General features: G+C 31.2%; 2 protein-coding genes across 2 annotated transcripts; both read left to right on the forward strand.

Annotated features, from left to right (window-relative positions):
- The first annotated feature begins 605 nt into the window (after positions 1 to 605).
- On the forward strand, positions 606 to 10202 carry LOC134231490 (aromatic-L-amino-acid decarboxylase-like). Its single transcript, XM_062713452.1, has 13 exons — positions 606 to 617; positions 731 to 936; positions 3204 to 3317; positions 4040 to 4159; positions 4343 to 4477; positions 4559 to 4702; positions 4803 to 4869; positions 5241 to 5335; positions 7122 to 7189; positions 8405 to 8495; positions 8780 to 8878; positions 9397 to 9498; positions 9783 to 10202. The coding sequence occupies exons 2-13, from the start codon at positions 736 to 738 to the stop codon at positions 10092 to 10094; spliced, it is 1548 nt and encodes a 515-aa protein (XP_062569436.1). The 5' UTR covers positions 606 to 617; positions 731 to 735; the 3' UTR covers positions 10095 to 10202.
- Positions 10203 to 13892: 3690 nt separating this feature from the next.
- Positions 13893 to 17592, forward strand: LOC134231491 (uncharacterized). The gene is made up of 7 exons (XM_062713453.1): positions 13893 to 14066; positions 14623 to 14761; positions 15584 to 15686; positions 16017 to 16120; positions 16456 to 16533; positions 17001 to 17183; positions 17364 to 17592. The coding sequence occupies exons 1-7, from the start codon at positions 13899 to 13901 to the stop codon at positions 17546 to 17548; spliced, it is 960 nt and encodes a 319-aa protein (XP_062569437.1). The 5' UTR covers positions 13893 to 13898; the 3' UTR covers positions 17549 to 17592.
- The last annotated feature ends 459 nt before the right edge of the window (positions 17593 to 18051 follow it).

Here is an 18051-nt window from a genome sequence, read left to right on the forward strand (position 1 = left end):
AGAAACAAATGTGGCAGACTGTGTAGTGTCTACTTTAAAAATTCACTTGTATAAGTACTAAAGGATTTAATGACCCTTTATATGAGTTAGAAATAAATATTGTTAATTGACAAAACGTCATCGATATATCTGAATGTCGAGTTGAAGGTCAAAGAGTGTATTTTCATCTACTTTTATTTACTGCCCAAAACAACTTCACCAAACATTTTTTGTCGTGTTGAGAAAACTCTTATTTATTTAGCTTTTTGTTATGCAACATGTGATCAAATGTGGGAAATATTATTATATTGAAACTTTAGATTAATACCATGAGAAATGGTCATAAAGGTTCTACATCTAGTCTTTCCAACAAACCCACACAATAAGAAACCCACATACAGACACATAATAATAACGCCATATCCCATCGGAAACTTTTTGCGCGAGGGGATAAAAACAATTAAACGCTGAAACGCTATCATATTAACTGAAGGTAGATAAGATCGTACTAAGACAACTTATGGTCTCTTTCAAACATGGCCAGTGCCAATAATTTAATCAAGTAGAAGATATTAATAGTATATATGATATAGATAAGGACTACTTTTCATTTTAAGTTGTAACGGTCGGATAACGAGGTAAATATGGTCAAAATTTCCAATATTCTTATTATTTAAGGAAAGAAACATTTGAATTGTAGTATTTTTTTATGCTAGAAAAAGCAAAAGAACAAAAAATATATTTGATTAAGGTGGCATGGATGCTGAAGAATTCCGTAAATATGGACGAAAAATGGTTGACTATATTGCGGATTACATGGAAAACATTCGTGAACGTGATGTAGTACACAAAGTTACCCCAGGTTACCTAAAGAAGCTACTTCCAAGCGAGGCTCCAGAGAACCCGGAAGACTTTGAAGAAGTGTTCAAAGACATTGAAAAATTTATAATGCCGGGGGTAAGTGCTATAGCTTCATCATAACTTTCATTTCTCTTGGTGTCTTGTGAAGATATCTTGAAAATACATATTGATGTATTCTGTTGCATTGCTGAACGTGGATTTTATTTACAATAAATAATTTAAATAAAATGAAGAAAATCAAAAGCTTACTTCCAATTCTTTTTTCTTGCAATTGTGTGTTGACACATGATGCAAATATAAAAGAAATATTTGCATGGCTTGGTTTATAATTTTCTTTGGTTCTAATGATACATAATATAAAATTTTTTTATTGACACATGATAAAAAAATATATATAAGAAATGAATGCATAATTTGATGTGAACAAAATTATTAATTTTACTTACAATATTACAAACTACTTTTATCAAAATCAATTCTAAAAAATGATACATTTACGAAAAATATCAAATTTATAAAATATCAGGGGTGATCAAAATTGAACACTTACGAAACCACAATTCAGATTGAAACAAAAATTGTACAGCCATACACTTTATAAATAGCAAAAAAAATTCCTTGTTTGTGTCACAATGTGAAAATGACGTCACATTATACATTATATGTTGTATATATTTAACACCTTTGTAGACGTATAATAATTTGCACGTTTATTAAGGCAAATGACTTCTTATAAATTCCATCAATGATTGGATTGATCGTTTTAGCGAAGGAAAATAAAATATTTGTTGTGACTAAAATTATTCATTTTACTTACAATATTACAAACTAACTACTTAAAACAGAAATGAATGAATAAATTTGTTATCAAAATCAATGTCCTTAAAAAGATTGTTTTATTTGCATGGCCATGTACATTTACGAAAATTTCTATATATGCAAGGAAAAATAACTAAATCTATACAAGTGATGATAGTAATTCCACTTACTATGAATAAACCGTTTATTTCTTAGCATTTCGTAATCGCAAAACAATGTTTATGAATATGTTTTGTTCGCCAGAGAAGAAAATACATGCTTAGATCTATTATTATTATAATTTTTTTGGAACATATACTATACAATATGATTGGTGATTTTTAATGACATCTTGAATGTTTTCTGTCGTCATGTCTTATTTTTTTCCCTGTCCTTCACTTCTGATAACAATTTGTTGTCACTGAGAACATTTTCGATCATTGATAACCCCTTTTGTTCTATGTGTTATCAACAGAATAAGATTCTTATCTATGTCGGTTTAACCTTTCATATCAATATATGGAAGCGAATTTATAAAGCAAATTTTTTTTTCTATACACTTTTACTAATGATCTTAACTGCTTTCATATGCAAAAATATCGCACCGTTTTTATTTTTACTTGATATACGCATCTCTTGTGTATAAGCAGTCCTGAAAAAGTAAATTCCTTTTAGTGTCATAATGTGAAAATTTTGATTAATATAGTCATGATTATTTTCCCGTTTTAATCTTTGTAATACCATTATACATATATATCTCACGATTACTTGCTGCGCACTAGCATGTTATCTATATAAAATGCATTCCTCACTAATGAAAAACAAGACTAATTAACTTTTTTAAAATGTAAATCCAGCCATTCAATGTTGAAAAGAACAAAGATTTGTGATATTGCAATATCATGAGCTTTTTTTTCTTTAAGCTTTCTCGAGATACTAGTAATGGTTTATGAAAAGTATCAATTCTGTGATATTGCCAATCTCTGGATTGCTTTCTGATTCATCATTCAAACATTATTCAAACTGATCAGAATCTTACTTTACTATCATTATAATTGGAAGATTTCCCTAATCCAATGCAAATTTTGCCACGTTTATTTAGAAATAAGAAAGAAAATCTTAATTATGATTTATATTGATGCAGTAGGCATGGAACACATTAATTAAGTTTCTGAAAATAGAGACATCATTAGTTAATTAATAATTTTGTTTAAAAGAAATATATCAAACATTTTTACATGTAAGATACTATATTTGATATTATTCTACGTATGTACGAGTTAGCCGTTTCCTTCCTTTCTTTAAAAAAAACTAAACAATGACATACAATTTCAAACTTGATATTGGATTATGGTTTTAATTTCTATAGAAACCTGTCACACAAATACATGTACATGTGTTTTATCGACTTAAGTTATGGTGTTCACGACAACTTCTGTAAACTTAAAACCTCTTTAGAAAAGAAAAATATGTATGACAACCTTCTAGCAAACAATCAATAAGTCTCTCTAACATAGAACATAAAAAAATAATCAGAATTTAACTCTGCAATGTATTTTTTCTAGGTAACTCACTGGCACAGTCCGTATTTTCATGGCTATTTTGCTGCAGGAAACACGTATCCATCCATATTAGGAGACATGCTTTCAGACGCTATTGGTTGTATAGGATTTTCATGGGTAATATCACTTCTTGAAAATTCGATGAAACGTTTCATGCATTTTCTTTAAGACAAAAATGTATTGCATATATAGCACTGTGTGTATTTTTCTAAATGCTAAATAAAGAAAATGTGAATATAATTTTGTAAGAAATTCTTTATATGAGAAGGTACAATATACACTTATCCACTGGGTGTGAGTGGGATAGCTCTTTTATCAAACCCGCGACAGAGAACTATTCCCCGAGGGCTTATATAAGGGTTTGATAAAAGAGTTATCCCACTCACAAACAGTGGATAAGCGTTTTATTGTACTGATGTATAATATAATTTCTGAGGTTTGAATTTTTTTGCAGTAAGATAATACTGCAAGAATAATCTGAAATCCTGATGACGTCACAATGCTACTGAAGTCATTATGACATCATCAGTAGATAGATCTATCGTTGGAAATCAAAATTGGAGGCAAAAATTGCATGAAAATTTTCCGAGGGTGGATAGCAAAAACTATACCCCGGGGTATAGCTTTGCTATGCGTGAACTATAAAAGATAGCTATTTTACCTTCTGAACTTTATATAGGAAACATTTTAACAGAAGTATAATAATATGTATTGTTGATGTTTCATCAAAAAATGACCAATCGCACTTTATCATAAATTTCCAGCTAACTGTATCATCTACATCAACGATTTACAAAAACTTAACTAAAAGTTATTGAATTTTTCTTTCCTTTGATCAGGCTACAAGTCCTGCATGTACCGAACTGGAAGTTATCACCACGGACTGGTTGGGGAAGATGTTAGCACTTCCAGAAGAATTTTTACATTGTGGACCAGGCGATGGCGGTGGCGTTATCCAGGTTTTATTGATTTACTACTCGTCTATTATTATTAATTTTAAATAATCAAACATTACAACGTAATCATAAATCGAAAATATCAAGCAGAAAAGGTAGGTAAGCTAATGGTCAAAAACATCTCCATATGTTTCATACATTAGTAAAATGAATGGTCAATAAACTATTGCAATGCTCTGTTTTCAGTCCACAGCCAGCGAGACCGTTTTCCTGTGTTTGTTAGCAGCCCGAAATAAAATTGTCGATAAAATAAAGAAAGAGAAACCTGACTTAGAAGACAAAGAAATACTTTCCAAACTCGTTGCATACTGTACTGATCAGGTAAGGCCTAAACTGTTTTTTTAGTGTTGGTTGATTGGAGTCATAAAAAGATAATTTATGAACAGATATTTACTGCTTTAGGCGAACTCCTCCGTTCATCGGTCAGCTCTTTTGGGTGCTGTTAAAATGCACAAATTAGACAGCGATTCGAATTTCAGCCTTCGAGGTGACACTTTAAGGAAGGCAGTCGAAAACGACAAGAAAGAAGGATTAATTCCCTTTTTCGTAAGATCTTTTCTTTTTAAATATAAATGTTGATTTTTATGATAAGCATCACGAATGAGCTTGACTAATCAATCTTATCCTACCCTTAAATCACTTTCAGCTCTGTGCGTCACTTGGGACAACTGGAACATGCGCATTTGATAATATCGAGGAGTTGGGACCTATATGTAAGAAGATTGAAATTGTGCGTTAAATAATGTAATGTGTGTGTGTTTTTCTCATTTGCTGATTACTTGTATTGTATTCATATATATATATTATTAAATAATTTTGAAAAATCAATTTTATAACCTTGATCGAGGTTCCTCTTGATCAAACCTCTTTCGGGTGATTCGGCGGATGAAAATAAGTTTAGCTTATTGGAAATGATTGTTCATTAATTAATTCTATTATTAAAAGTTTTTTTTTAAAAGAAAGTTAGCAAAAATGTTGCTCTATTTGATCCAATAGGTTTTCGATCAGAGAATGTTTTGATCTAGAAAGAGATACCGTATAAATGTATTCCTAGACCTATTTCATAACTGCTATTATACTTCAGGCGAGAAAGAAGATATATGGATGCATATTGACGCAGCATATGCCGGGAGTGCTTTTGTTTGTCCGGAGTATCGGAAATACATGAAGGGGATAGAGGTAGACAAAAGAAGTTATTTTCCTTTATGCTATTATAAAACATGATATTTGTTTAAGAATATTTTTTGTTATTCAATTCTATAGTTTAATATTACGATCTTCATTTTCGACAAAAAAGGCCTGGTAAATCAATTATAGTTTGACCTGAGTTCCGTGTAAAGGTTTAAAAATGCAGCCCTCAACCTGCAAGTGGTGGCGTTTCAATGAGTAAAACAATCTTGAGAGGGATGCTTAAGGTTGGTCCGTACTTTCAAAAATTTCTGTCAAACTAATAATTTTTTTATTTAAATATCTTGAGTAACTCATAAACTAACTAAAACACCCATAAAAGACACATCTTTGCAGGTTAATTTTCATACAACATGTCTCAGAGTACCTACCTCTTAAAATTGAACTGCCAAAAGTGAACATAAAGAAGTCTGATATCATATTTTATTTCGCTATGCACCAAATCGCATCAAATTAATGTTAAATCTTGTGAAAATCAAAAATAATTAATATTCCGGGAAAATATTTGAATTTTTCTCTGAAAAACATTAAAAAATTGATGTTGAATCTGTTCACGTCTATCAGAAAAAAATCTCAAAATCTCTTTATTTTTAAAAATCTCAAAATCTAAGTTGTTTATGTGCCATTTTTTCTTTAAATCTATTAAGAATTATATCTCAGGTTCACAAAAATACATATTTTATTATTGTTGACCAGAAAAATTTAACAAAACAGCCTTTTGAACACGTATACCCCCTATTTCGGAATATCAAGTTTTTCAATCATTCTTTGCATAATTTAAAAAAAGGGAAAATTTAAACAGGAGATACATGCTTAAAATAAATGAAAAAAGATCTCTAGTTAGTTTGTTAAAAAAATTAAAAAAAAAGTTTTAGGTCCATAGGGGCAATTAAGAATGATGCTTCTTTGTTTGTACTTAATGACATATAGATCCTATGAACAGAGTACAAAGTGTTAATTTCCACTACAAATGTATATCAAATGCTTTGTATACACAAAAACACTGTAGTAAACAAATATATACTTGCTACATTATTATCAATCATCAAAAAAGATTTTATTTCTTTTGACAAGTGATAATAAGAATTTTGTATTGGTGTGTAAAATTAAAACCGGATCCGTAAAAGTATGGTCCTTCCTTAATTACAAAAAAAAAAAAAAAAAAAGAAGATATCATATAGGAAATAAGTTTGATATCAATATAAAGAGTGACGTAACAGAAAATACGAATAATGGATATCTTTGATTCGATTACAATGGCTTTCCAGAATTCCAGTGTACTACAAGTTCAACCTTGAAGATTGATACATAAGGCTTATGTATAATATGAACCTAGTAATTAGAAATGTATGTAAAATGTTATTGGAAAACAACAAGTGGATAGAAGTCATATTGGATAAATTCCGCGGAAAAAAATTCAAAAACAAATATTGAATGCTCATATTCTTTTTTCTTTAAACCAATAGACCGACGATTAAATAGGGAAAAAAGCAAATATTAGTTTTTTAAATAAATATTAAATATATTTATTTTACCTTTTTTGTTTTGTTGTTGTTGTTGTTATTTTTATAGGTGTTTTGTTTTTAGGTTTAAAAATATCATGCATACACTTTTTCATGAAAAGAAATAAAATTTTTGGAACAAGTCAAACTCGGGTAATCTATATATTTCTGCATTTTTTGAAATGAGTTTAAGATCTTTTCACAGCAAAGGATTTTCTTCTAATTTTTATAACTTTTAACTACTGTATTGGTAAATTTTAACTTATCTGTTACAGTACGCAGAGACGTTCAGTGTTAACCCACACAAATGGATGCTTATCAACTTCGATTTGTCCGTAATGTGGTAAAGATTTATTTTCTCATATAATGTTACAGCTTTTTCTTTGAAAATTGTGCCCTTGTTATTTAAATTTTCAGATTTATTCATGAACACAAAATAAACATTCGAAGGTAAGCTAAGATGTTGTTATCAGAAAATATAGAGTAAAGAAATTTTATTCTTTGTACTTAGAATCATTATATTTTTCTGAATGCGTGGAACAGATGTAACATTATAAAGAAGAATTTGTGCAAAATCTTATGCGTGAAAAAGAAGAAAACATTTGCTGTGGCCTTCAACTCGACATTTAGATATATCGACGACGTATTGTCAATGAACAATGGTAATTTCCATTCCTATGTCGAGACGATATATCCTGGCGAGCTTGAGATAAAAGATACCACAGAGTCTGCCACATCTGTTTCACACTTGGATATTTTACTTGAAAAAGACGTGAATGGTAATCTAACGACCAAGCTCTATAACAAACGTGATGACTTTAACTTTTTTATCGTCAACTTCCCTTGCTTATTCAGCAATATACCTTCATCACCTGCATAGGAGTTTATATATCTCAGTTGTTCGATACCCAAGAGCATGCTCTACGTATGAAGAATTTCTTAAACGAGGTAATTCACTGACAAACAAGTTGATGAAACAAGAATATCAGCAGTCTCATTTTAAGTCATCATTTCGTAAGTTCTATGGTTGATACAATGACCGTGTCAGCAAATACATTTTATCATTGAGTCAAATGCTGACTGACGTTTTTCATACTAATTGTTAGTCCATTACTGAATTGACTTTGGATTTTTCCGTTATATCCCAATCATGACAAGGAGCACACGGCGTGCGTGACCGGTAGGCAGGGGATGCTCACTCCTCCATGGCACCTGATCCCATCTCTGATGTTTTGGAGGTCCGTGTTTGCTCTGCTCCCATTTTGTATTGTTTCATGGACTTTGATATTGAATACTGTTCGTTATCTCCATATCCTTCTTTTCAAACGCAATCTGCAAATTAGAGAATATTCAACTAATATCTTTAAAATTTGCAACATTCTGTTTTGTTTTGTTTTTTGCAATTTTTTTAAAATCATAATTAGAAGAACAATAAATAATACAGAACTTTCAAGATTTTTTTCATTCATAATTTTTGGTAAGGGTGCAAAAAGTTATGTAAGGTTAATAATAAATTGCTATTTTTAAGTTAAATGTTTTTAATGCTTCTATTCTTCAGGATCAAGAATAGTTTGTATCTGGTAGACGCTTTTAATGTAGATCCTATATATCTTCGACACACTAACGAAGGAAAAGTTCCAGATTACAGGGTAGGTATATTTTGCTTTTTTTCTCTGCGTTTAATAAAAAAAAATGTGTGCAAAGTGCCTTTTTGCGAATCAAATTTAATATACATGTATATTGATGACAAAGACTAATGAGTTTCAAACCTTTCATTATCTTTCTTGTTCAGATCTTTTTAAGATTGCTTTTTATTTGACTTTTAAGGATTTCTTATGTACAAAGTTAAATTTTTTATATTAAAATAAACGAAACATTATATATGTACAATATATTTACAATTCCGTATAATGTTCCGCCATTGGTACTTTAGCACTGGCAAATCCCACTTGGTAGACGCTTCCGGTCGTTAAAACTGTGGTTTATGCTGCGGTCGTACGGTGTTAGTGGAGTTCAGAAGTACATTCGAAAGGTAGACGACTGTACAGACGTGCAGTTTAAAGATTTTTTCAATTTCATCAATATTATATGTTGATTAGATAATTTTATTTATCTTAAAAATATCATAATGAATATTGATTGTTTTATGCCCTACTTAGTTTCAAAATACCCATATTCCAGAATTTCTAAATTCGAAGTATTGTAAATATCAATAAAAGACCGCCCTATAATTATTTAGAAAGTTTTTGTAATTTGCAATGACTCTCCTTTTTACAAAAAATCTGTACAAACTTAAAAAAATGTTTAAATTGAAATGTATTGAATTGAAATCTGTTATAAAATTAATGCACAAAAATTGTTATTCTTATGGGGTGACTTAATTGACTGTATATAATTTCTTCATACATGTAAAATACATGTACATTTTAGTCCAGATATGTTTGTGGTCAATCCTGAAAGTGAAATTCGTTAACAAGGGCAAATTATACAGAATTACTAGGCAAAAATAAAAAAATTATAATATCATAAATTAAGTCAATCTATTTTTAGCATTGTCAGTTGGCAAAAGATTTCGAAAAGCTGATTTTGGACGATGGTCGATTCGAGATAACCTCCGAAACAGTCATGGGACTAGTGTGCTTCAGACTTAAGGTTTGTAGTTAATTCAAACTTTTCAAATTTCCATCCATTGCATTTTAAACATCAGTTGAGTATACCATTCACTTTGATAAACATAAAAAATATAGAAATACATAATATTTACTGAAAATAAAATTACAAAAATTCTCTTTGCATCAGTTGATAGTTAATTTGTTAGTTTCTAGTACATGTGTCGTGTGCAAATATTATTTGAAAACTGAATGTCTTGTTGCTGCAGTATTACAATTTATGTCTAATTACCGGTAACTTGAATTTCCCAAGCTTGTTTTTAACAGAAAGGAAACAAAGTAACAGAGAAACTGCTTAGTGAGATCTTGGACGACGGAAGAATTTACATGATTCCAGCTTTCAGCAGAGACACATACTTTCTTCGACTGGCAGTGGTAGCGGAGAGAACCACTTCTGACGACATCCGGTACTCTTACGAAGTCATCAGGACCTGCGCTGACAAAGTTCTGCAGCATTCAGAGGAGATTACAGCAGACGAACCTGTGGTAGTAGACATTGACCTCTCAAGGAAAAAGAACATTCTTGGCGTTAATGCTGATACCAACAGTGCCAACCATGTCAATGGACACACGACGTGAATCCAGACGGTTCAATTTTGTTAAAAGCATTCTAATAATTTGCAGCTCCTCTTGTCGACCAAAACTAATTATAATTGAGTATGCACATTGTTTATCTTGACTACTGTAAAATTGCTAAATTTTTTGTTGTTATTGTTTTCGTGATATGAAGATACCCAGGAGTTTATGTCCTCCAGTAATTGTAAATTTTTTCTAATGTACAAGTAACAGCTTTTTAAAAAGCTTGCCTGACTAATGCCATCAATATCTATAGAACCTATAAGCATGTGGGTACCATTTTGAGTGTAGTGAAAAGTTAATTACAGTAATATAACATGATATTGAATATTTTTAAAATAGTTTTGTTCTGTTTTTCGTTTGTTGCATGGATTGGAGATGCCACCACTTGCTGGGAGGCTTTGCTGAAGAGCTTTGGAAATTAGGAATCGTAACAGTTATGACTGACATACAGAATATGTTCATTACTTTAATTGTTGGGTATACCAGAGCATCAACGATTGTTGGAAACGTGGTATGAATAATAAATAATGCCCGTTATGCAGAATTCAGGATGTTTTTTCTCGGGGATGGGGGTCCACATCAAATATATTTGTAAGCGCAAAAAAGTAATAAACTTTCTCAATCCTGAAATGTGAGGGGACACTTTCCTTGGTCTATTTTCTGTTTATGTAGGAGGAAAACCCTGGAGGGGGATATGATCAGATGAAAATTTGGCCAGTTCATCCTCTTAAGAAGCTTTGTTCGTTTCGCTTTTATTACTTTAAATGATGTAACTTCTAACTTACTTCACAATATCGCAGATCTATATGGTTTTTTTTCAAAGTTCGATCGAGATTCTGATAAAAAGAACAGCCTTTAACATGTGTAATATATAATTCATGTAGTTTTCATTTCCATTCAAATAGAATCGTCCAGGAAAAGAGTAAGAGACTTACACGTGACATTTGGCGCGAAATAAATGTGTCACCCCTTACATAGAAGCCAAATGGACTAATCCAGTAGTACAAAAACGCAGAAAAAAGGTCAAACGGACATGTCCGTATATAGAAACTCGCTTGAAATAAATAGCTGCATGCAAAAAAACTAAAGGAAATAACCACATCAATATATTGTATCAGTAATATGGTTATTTTTCTACAAACTTTTTTGTTGAAACGCAGGTAAAAAAATCCGAAGATAATCAGCATGCACAAAATTTTGCTGGCTAACTGTGACCTCTTAGCTTCGAACCTCGGAAATATTGATCCTTAGTAGTGTCTGACGCCGTGACATCAGGCAATTACATTTCAACACCTTGTCATCCTCGAAGTCAAACCCCAACAACCCGACCTTTTATCCCAATTCACGAAAATCCATAAGAATTTAAAGTATGTGGATGTTTTCTAATCTTTCTGGTTATTTGATATATATTTAGTCAATAATGTCTCGTTTAGTATTTCTGAAGTTATACACAATCGGTGTGGAGCAGATCATTTTTTTATTTGATGTTCATAAAAAATAATAAATAATTATATTTATTTATCTGTACTAGATAATTTCAGCATCTAAATTAAACAAGTTTATGAACGTGTTTCCCTACTCTTGTAATCTTCAACATATGCTATTAAGTGGTCCGAGTAGTGCCATGGCTGAAGAGTTTGCTCTAGAATCGCCGAGTAAGGAGGTGATCTTTGGGTCGCGGCTTCAAATCCCACTGCAATACGTGAAGATTGGTCCTTCGGACGAGACCCTGTAAACCGAGGTTCTGTGTTGCTGTTGGTGTTGGCTCGAAAAAGACCCGCTGATCAAAGGCTGTAAGTGTTAAGTATATAAAAAAATTTGCAGCACTGTATCGACAAGTGGTGATATCTATTGATCAATGTGCGTGAAATATATCCAAAGGGACGTTTAACAGATCATTTTATCTTTCCCATCTGAATCAGAGACTAAATATTTTTCTTATCTCGTCAACAAGTATGATGGAAGTTTCTTGAAAAAAAATTAACCCATCCCTTTTTTATCGTGAGTCGGAAGAGGGCAAAACAAATATTCTTTTAAAGATGACCTAAATGCGCTCCCTCATCAGTTTGTCTGTTTTTAAAATCCTATAAAGTAGAATTTGTTCAACAGCATTTACAAAAGAAGAAGAAAACACATGCCATGACCTTCAACTCAAAATTTAGATATTTTGACGGCGTATCATCATTTAACAATACTGTGAAATCACTAATTTCGTGGGGGGTTTAATTTTCGTTGTTTTCGAGGTGTGGAGAGACCCACGAATTGATGACCACCACGAAATATAAAATTCCTTATGCTTTATTACTTTACATTTCCTAATCCACGAAATTAAATCCCAACAAACCAATAATTTTTCCCCAAACCTCGAAAATTTGACCCCACGAAAATATGTGATTTACAGTAGTTAATTTTTTTCATATGAAAATTCAATATATTATAGTCCACTTGAAAACACACAAAAGAGTGTTCCACATCTGTTAGATAATTGGGTGTTTTAATGACTATAGACGTTTAAGGGTACCTCATAAGTAAATTGTTTGACAAAAAAGATGACTTTTCAAAGTCAATTTTCCTTATTTATTTAGTAATATCCTGCTAATACCTACACGGTGTTTACTAAATGAGAATAGTGCATTTCCTAACTTATTCTATACTCAAGAGCATGCTCTGAGTAACATCAATTTTTAAATTGAGGCAGGCGTCTGACAAATAGGTTGATGTTACTGGGATTGCAACAATCTCATTAAAAGTTAGCATTTCGTAAAGTTAATGGTCGTTATAATGATCTTGTTAGCAGGCACATATATCCTTAAATTAAAAACATGTATATTAACTTCATTGAAACAAATTGTTAGGTCTTTGATTTAATACTGATTTTGACCACTGATTATTCTGCCTACTTGATCAATACATGGGGCTCACGGTTGAGAACGGTCAACAGTGGATGTGTTCTCCTTTCCACGTATTCAAAACTATGCAGTTTCTAGGGGTCAACTTTTTGTGCTCTTTTAAGAATTTCCCCCATTTGCCCCATCTTGACAAAGGAGCACTTAGCAGTTGGGGCATTTGGCGAGAATTATTTTTTCTAACATGGCACCTGATTCCATTTCTGATCCTTAAGAAACCCGAGTTTGCTATATTACAAGTTAATTAATGTTGATTAATCTCCTATAAATGTCGTGTTCATGGCGTACTTTAAGAATCAATATTTTTGTCGAGTTATTACTAACATGTTTAATTGTTTTTCTGTTCCAAAGTAAATTATAGCGTCTCAATATATTAATAAAATCTCGTAAATAAATATTCAAACAAACAGTAAGTCACATATGCTAATTACCAGGGGTGTTAAATTTGAAACATTTTAAATCTGTAAAGTCTATAAACATAATTAAAGACCAGAACTACATGGCCCATGATTGAAACACTTTAAACATTTAGTAGACATTATAAAATGACCAGAAAACGCAGGGCAGGGGGTCTCTCATATTAGTAATACAAACTATTATGAAGTAAAGAAAATAAATATAGTAATGATGAGGGATATGTTCTTGCAATAGTAAATCTATTCTTTATAAAACTAATCTAAAATTAAAATACAAATAGTAATTTTCAATTTCATGCATACGTACATGCATGGCTGAAAATTGTAGATGTAGGCATTTGATTGTATCCTAGTTCATACAAGCATATGTATTTCTGCATAATACTTGAGAGGTGCAGTTAGGGAATTCGTATCCTGTTTAAGTATCTTAATATCATTAATAATAGCCTAAAAATCAGGATATCAATAACATACACCTAGCCATGGACATAGCCGAGGAACTTAAAAAAGGCTTGTGCAGTCATCCTAAATACATTCCAGTTTCCCTTCGTTATGACCACCAAGGTTTGCATTATGATGCGCAGTGTTATGATTTGGAAGAATATTACCATTACAGAGCAGAAGAGACCATCATAAAGACAAGCATTAAGGTATGTTTGTTTCTTGTTTATTTTGCATATAAGTTTTCGATATAATTGTTCTTAGAAAACATGAAAATAATTTTATTTTAAAATTAGAGGTGCTGTAAGCAATGATCTCACGAAATGATACCCCTGCCTCCCATATGAATATAATGGCAGTGTCCATGTTTTCCTATGAGAAACCAAAAATATGTGTCGGATCAAAAAGTAAAATAAGAGGGCACAATGGCAATATGTAATAAAGATTCTCTGAAAGTTTCATCAAATTTCATTCAGTGGTATTAGAGGAGTTGCGGATATGAGATGGGTACCCCAAAGCGTAACAGACAGTAGGACGACGGACATACCGATTACTATATACCCTCCCGCTTTTCAAAAGGGGGTTATTAATAATATTTAATTAACTAAATTTACAATTGGACTTCATTACTGGTGACCTTTTTTCTTTAGTTTCTTAATTCTATAATTATTAATTAACTAAAATTTAAGAAAACTAGACTAACCCAAATTTTTGCTTTAATATTATACACATGTATATAAGAATATTATAAAATATATTTTATAGGATGTTGTATCCAACCTGTATATTCCCTGCAAAGTATTTGACATAGGATGTGGAGATACAAAGAAGTCACAATTATTATTAAATGAACTACTACAATATCAGAATACGGTAGACTACGCACCTATTGACGTTTCCAAAGGTATTACATGTATTCTGTATACAAACAGAAATCAAAGTACTCAGAAGTACTGAAAGCCGCGCTCATTTACAGGGTAATGAACAAAGACCGCAATGACAGTTTAAAAACAAGCTGATTCAGACATTGAAAAGATGATTATATAATTATATCTATATATGTCATATATAGCATTAAAAAGCTTTAAAATTAATTAAAATGTAGCTAGAATTTAACAGCGTAAAATATTTGTCACATGTATCATTTCGGGGTTTTACATACCAACAGAAGTAAATAAACACTGATGCAGCAAGATTATTTAAGGCCAAACAATTATGCACTGATGGGTCCTCAGCGGGGAGTTTTGCATCAAAGCGTACGTCAAGTCATTAATGAAGTTCCCCGCATTTGTATAAGCCTGATAGTACACCCTTTATTTATAGAATATGACGCAGACAGGGATACCTGATGAAAACCTTCGCATATTTTAACCTCCCGCTTTTCATATTTTAATGATTAATCATCGAAAAAGATATAAAGTATTTTATTATAATTATTTTTTAACAATTTCAGATAAATATGAAAATAATTCAGTGTTTGTATTGCCTCAAAGGTGATTGCGCAGAGGTACTATATTCTAATTCGTAAATTTAATTTGACGGTGAAGAAGCAGCATTTTCTGTTGCTCACCGTCGCAATAGCCGGGCATTTCTCTACGAGAAATGAGCCCGGCTAAAAAGCATCCTGTATTTCTTTACATAATATTTTCCCTAAATGCTTTCGAAAAATAAATTAATGGGTTTTTTTTTTAATGCTTATAGATTTTATTTTATACTCTGTTTTCAGATTCTCTGAATGAAGTTTGTGATGTCCTATATCAGATTTATGGGGATGGCCTCAAAGTGGATCCAATGCCAGATGAATTTTTTAAGGCAATGAGCAAGATACGGTAAACACATTTAAAGGACTTAAGTCCATAACACATTTTGTCTAAATAATAAAATATTGATTCTTCTAAATGATTGAAATATCAGAAAAGGATAAGTCGAGCCTTTACTAAAATGGTCATAAATTCTATAACGTTCCATCTTTCAAAATCTTCTATTGCCAAAAAAAGATCTTAAAGAATTTTATTTGAATAATCAGCATGAAATGCTATAATTTCCTTTGATAAATTACTTAAAATCCTGAAGAACAGTTCTGTCTTTTTAAAAAAGATAAAATACAAATTTTCTTTTCTTGCAAATACTCAGTCTCTTTTAACCATTTAAAATTACAGTAATTATAGAGGACCGAAAATTCTTCTGTGGATAAGTGGACTGCAGTGTTTTCCAAAAGATTCCCAGCTGAAAATGTTGTCTAATATCTCTTCCACTTTGGAAGGTAAGTTATGAATTTTCTTTCAATAAGTATTTATTTATTTATTTATGTCTTAATATATCTAAATTTCTAAAATAATCTAACCACTGAAATTTTTAAAAGATAGTAATCATAGTTATCGTTCATGATCCTTGGACCGTGTAGAGTATACTTGTAATGCATGTTTACGGTAGTTTGATCCTGATCCTAATCCCACCTCTGATGTTTTGGAGGTCCATGTTTCCTCTGCTCCTATTTTATATTGTTTTATGGACTTTTGATATTGAATACTGTTCGTTATCTCCATATCCTTCATATTTGAAAATAATGTAAGCTAACATGGGACTGTTTACTTGTAGAAAATGATGTCTGTTTGATAACAGCTGATATTACCCAAAATAAAGAAGTCATCGAAAGAGCTTACCTGACTTTCGATGGTAAGTACAAATGTGTGAAAAAAATTTAGTATGGTAATAATAACAAACTATGATAATTAAGATCATGACCCGCGTTTTCATCCCACCAAATATTACTTACCATTCTCGTCAGTGCTTTAATTAATCGTTAAAATTTGTCAATTTTCTAAATCATTAGATTTTAAATTGATAGCTTTGATTTTTTAAAAAAAAAAAAAACTCGAAAAATGAAATATTTTATTGGTGCAGAAATTCAGTTCGATCAAAAAAAGGAGTTTATATTCAAGTACACTCATATAAAGGACAACTCAAAAAAAAAATAAGAAGTACTAGTAAAAAAAAGAACTTGGAGGGGGGGGGGGGGGGGTCGTGTACAGGTTGATTGCTATGTTATAAATGTATGTTGCTCTTGTTAAAAATTATTGATAAATAATTCATTTCTTGTTGTTTATTGTTCTTTAATTTATTCTTCTTTTTTTTTTTTACAGAAACACGTCCTAATTCAAAACTTTATACAAATGGTGTCCATGTGCTGAATAGAGAATTTGAAACAAACATTGATATTTCACAATTGAAATTGGAGGGAAGATATGTTGAAGACAAGGACGTTTCAAGCTCGAGTTACATACAAGTGTGGCTGCACTCTCTTTGTAAACAATCATATAAGATAGGTACAAGCTGCATTCCTTGTCTTACTCAAAACTTATGATTTTATTAATATTAATTTTTGATCAGTTTTAACAATATTGGAGCTATTAAAGTTGAGAGATTGCTGTATGTGTTTAATTATGTCATTATGGCACTCTTGATCAATTCTATCTAGAAGTTCACGTATTTCATTCTCATTTCAGATAAGTTGGGGATGACACTAACTTTGGAAGAAGGGGAGAAGTTAATGTTACATGGGGGTAATGGAATGAGTCATAAATACACAATTTATCAACTTGAATATATGTTTGCAAAAGCTCGTTTACGTATTTTAAAGAAATGGGAAAATGAAAATTCCGCCCTGTTACTTTGCAAGCGGGAAATGTGATGCACGCTTAGTGAAATGTTTCTTGTTCATTGATCAACAATAATTAAATATAGAAAAACATGTAAACGTTGAAAAATAAAAATAGGCATTGGAAATTGTTTTGTGGTGTATCAAACTTACTAAACCCTTTTTAATTATATGGAAATCATACCATAGACGTTTGTTAGCTACATGTATTAATACATGTTATATAATATTAATGAGTAAAATATTAAAATATTAATGTTCAGAATTGGTTAACTCCGTTCTGTTATTTGATTTGAATTCACAGGAAAAGTGGAATCATTTTAATTCGTAGGGACCGAGGCAATATTTGTTTGGAAAGCAAAATTTTACTTTTTCGTGGGTATCAAGCTCATGTGTTGTTCATGTATGCAACATACCATTATAGCAAATACTATATATCATTGATTGAAATACTGACTGATGTCGTCTTCATTCAAAGCGCTATGCTATTATGTATACACTGAATTTTTGACGTATTTTCCCAATAATGAAAAGAA

Source organism: Saccostrea cucullata, unplaced genomic scaffold, assembly GCF_032062105.1.
Source record: "Saccostrea cucullata isolate Sc308-1 unplaced genomic scaffold, CSIRO_AGI_Scuc_v1 ctg779, whole genome shotgun sequence".
Lineage (NCBI taxonomy): Eukaryota > Metazoa > Mollusca > Bivalvia > Ostreida > Ostreidae > Saccostrea > Saccostrea cuccullata.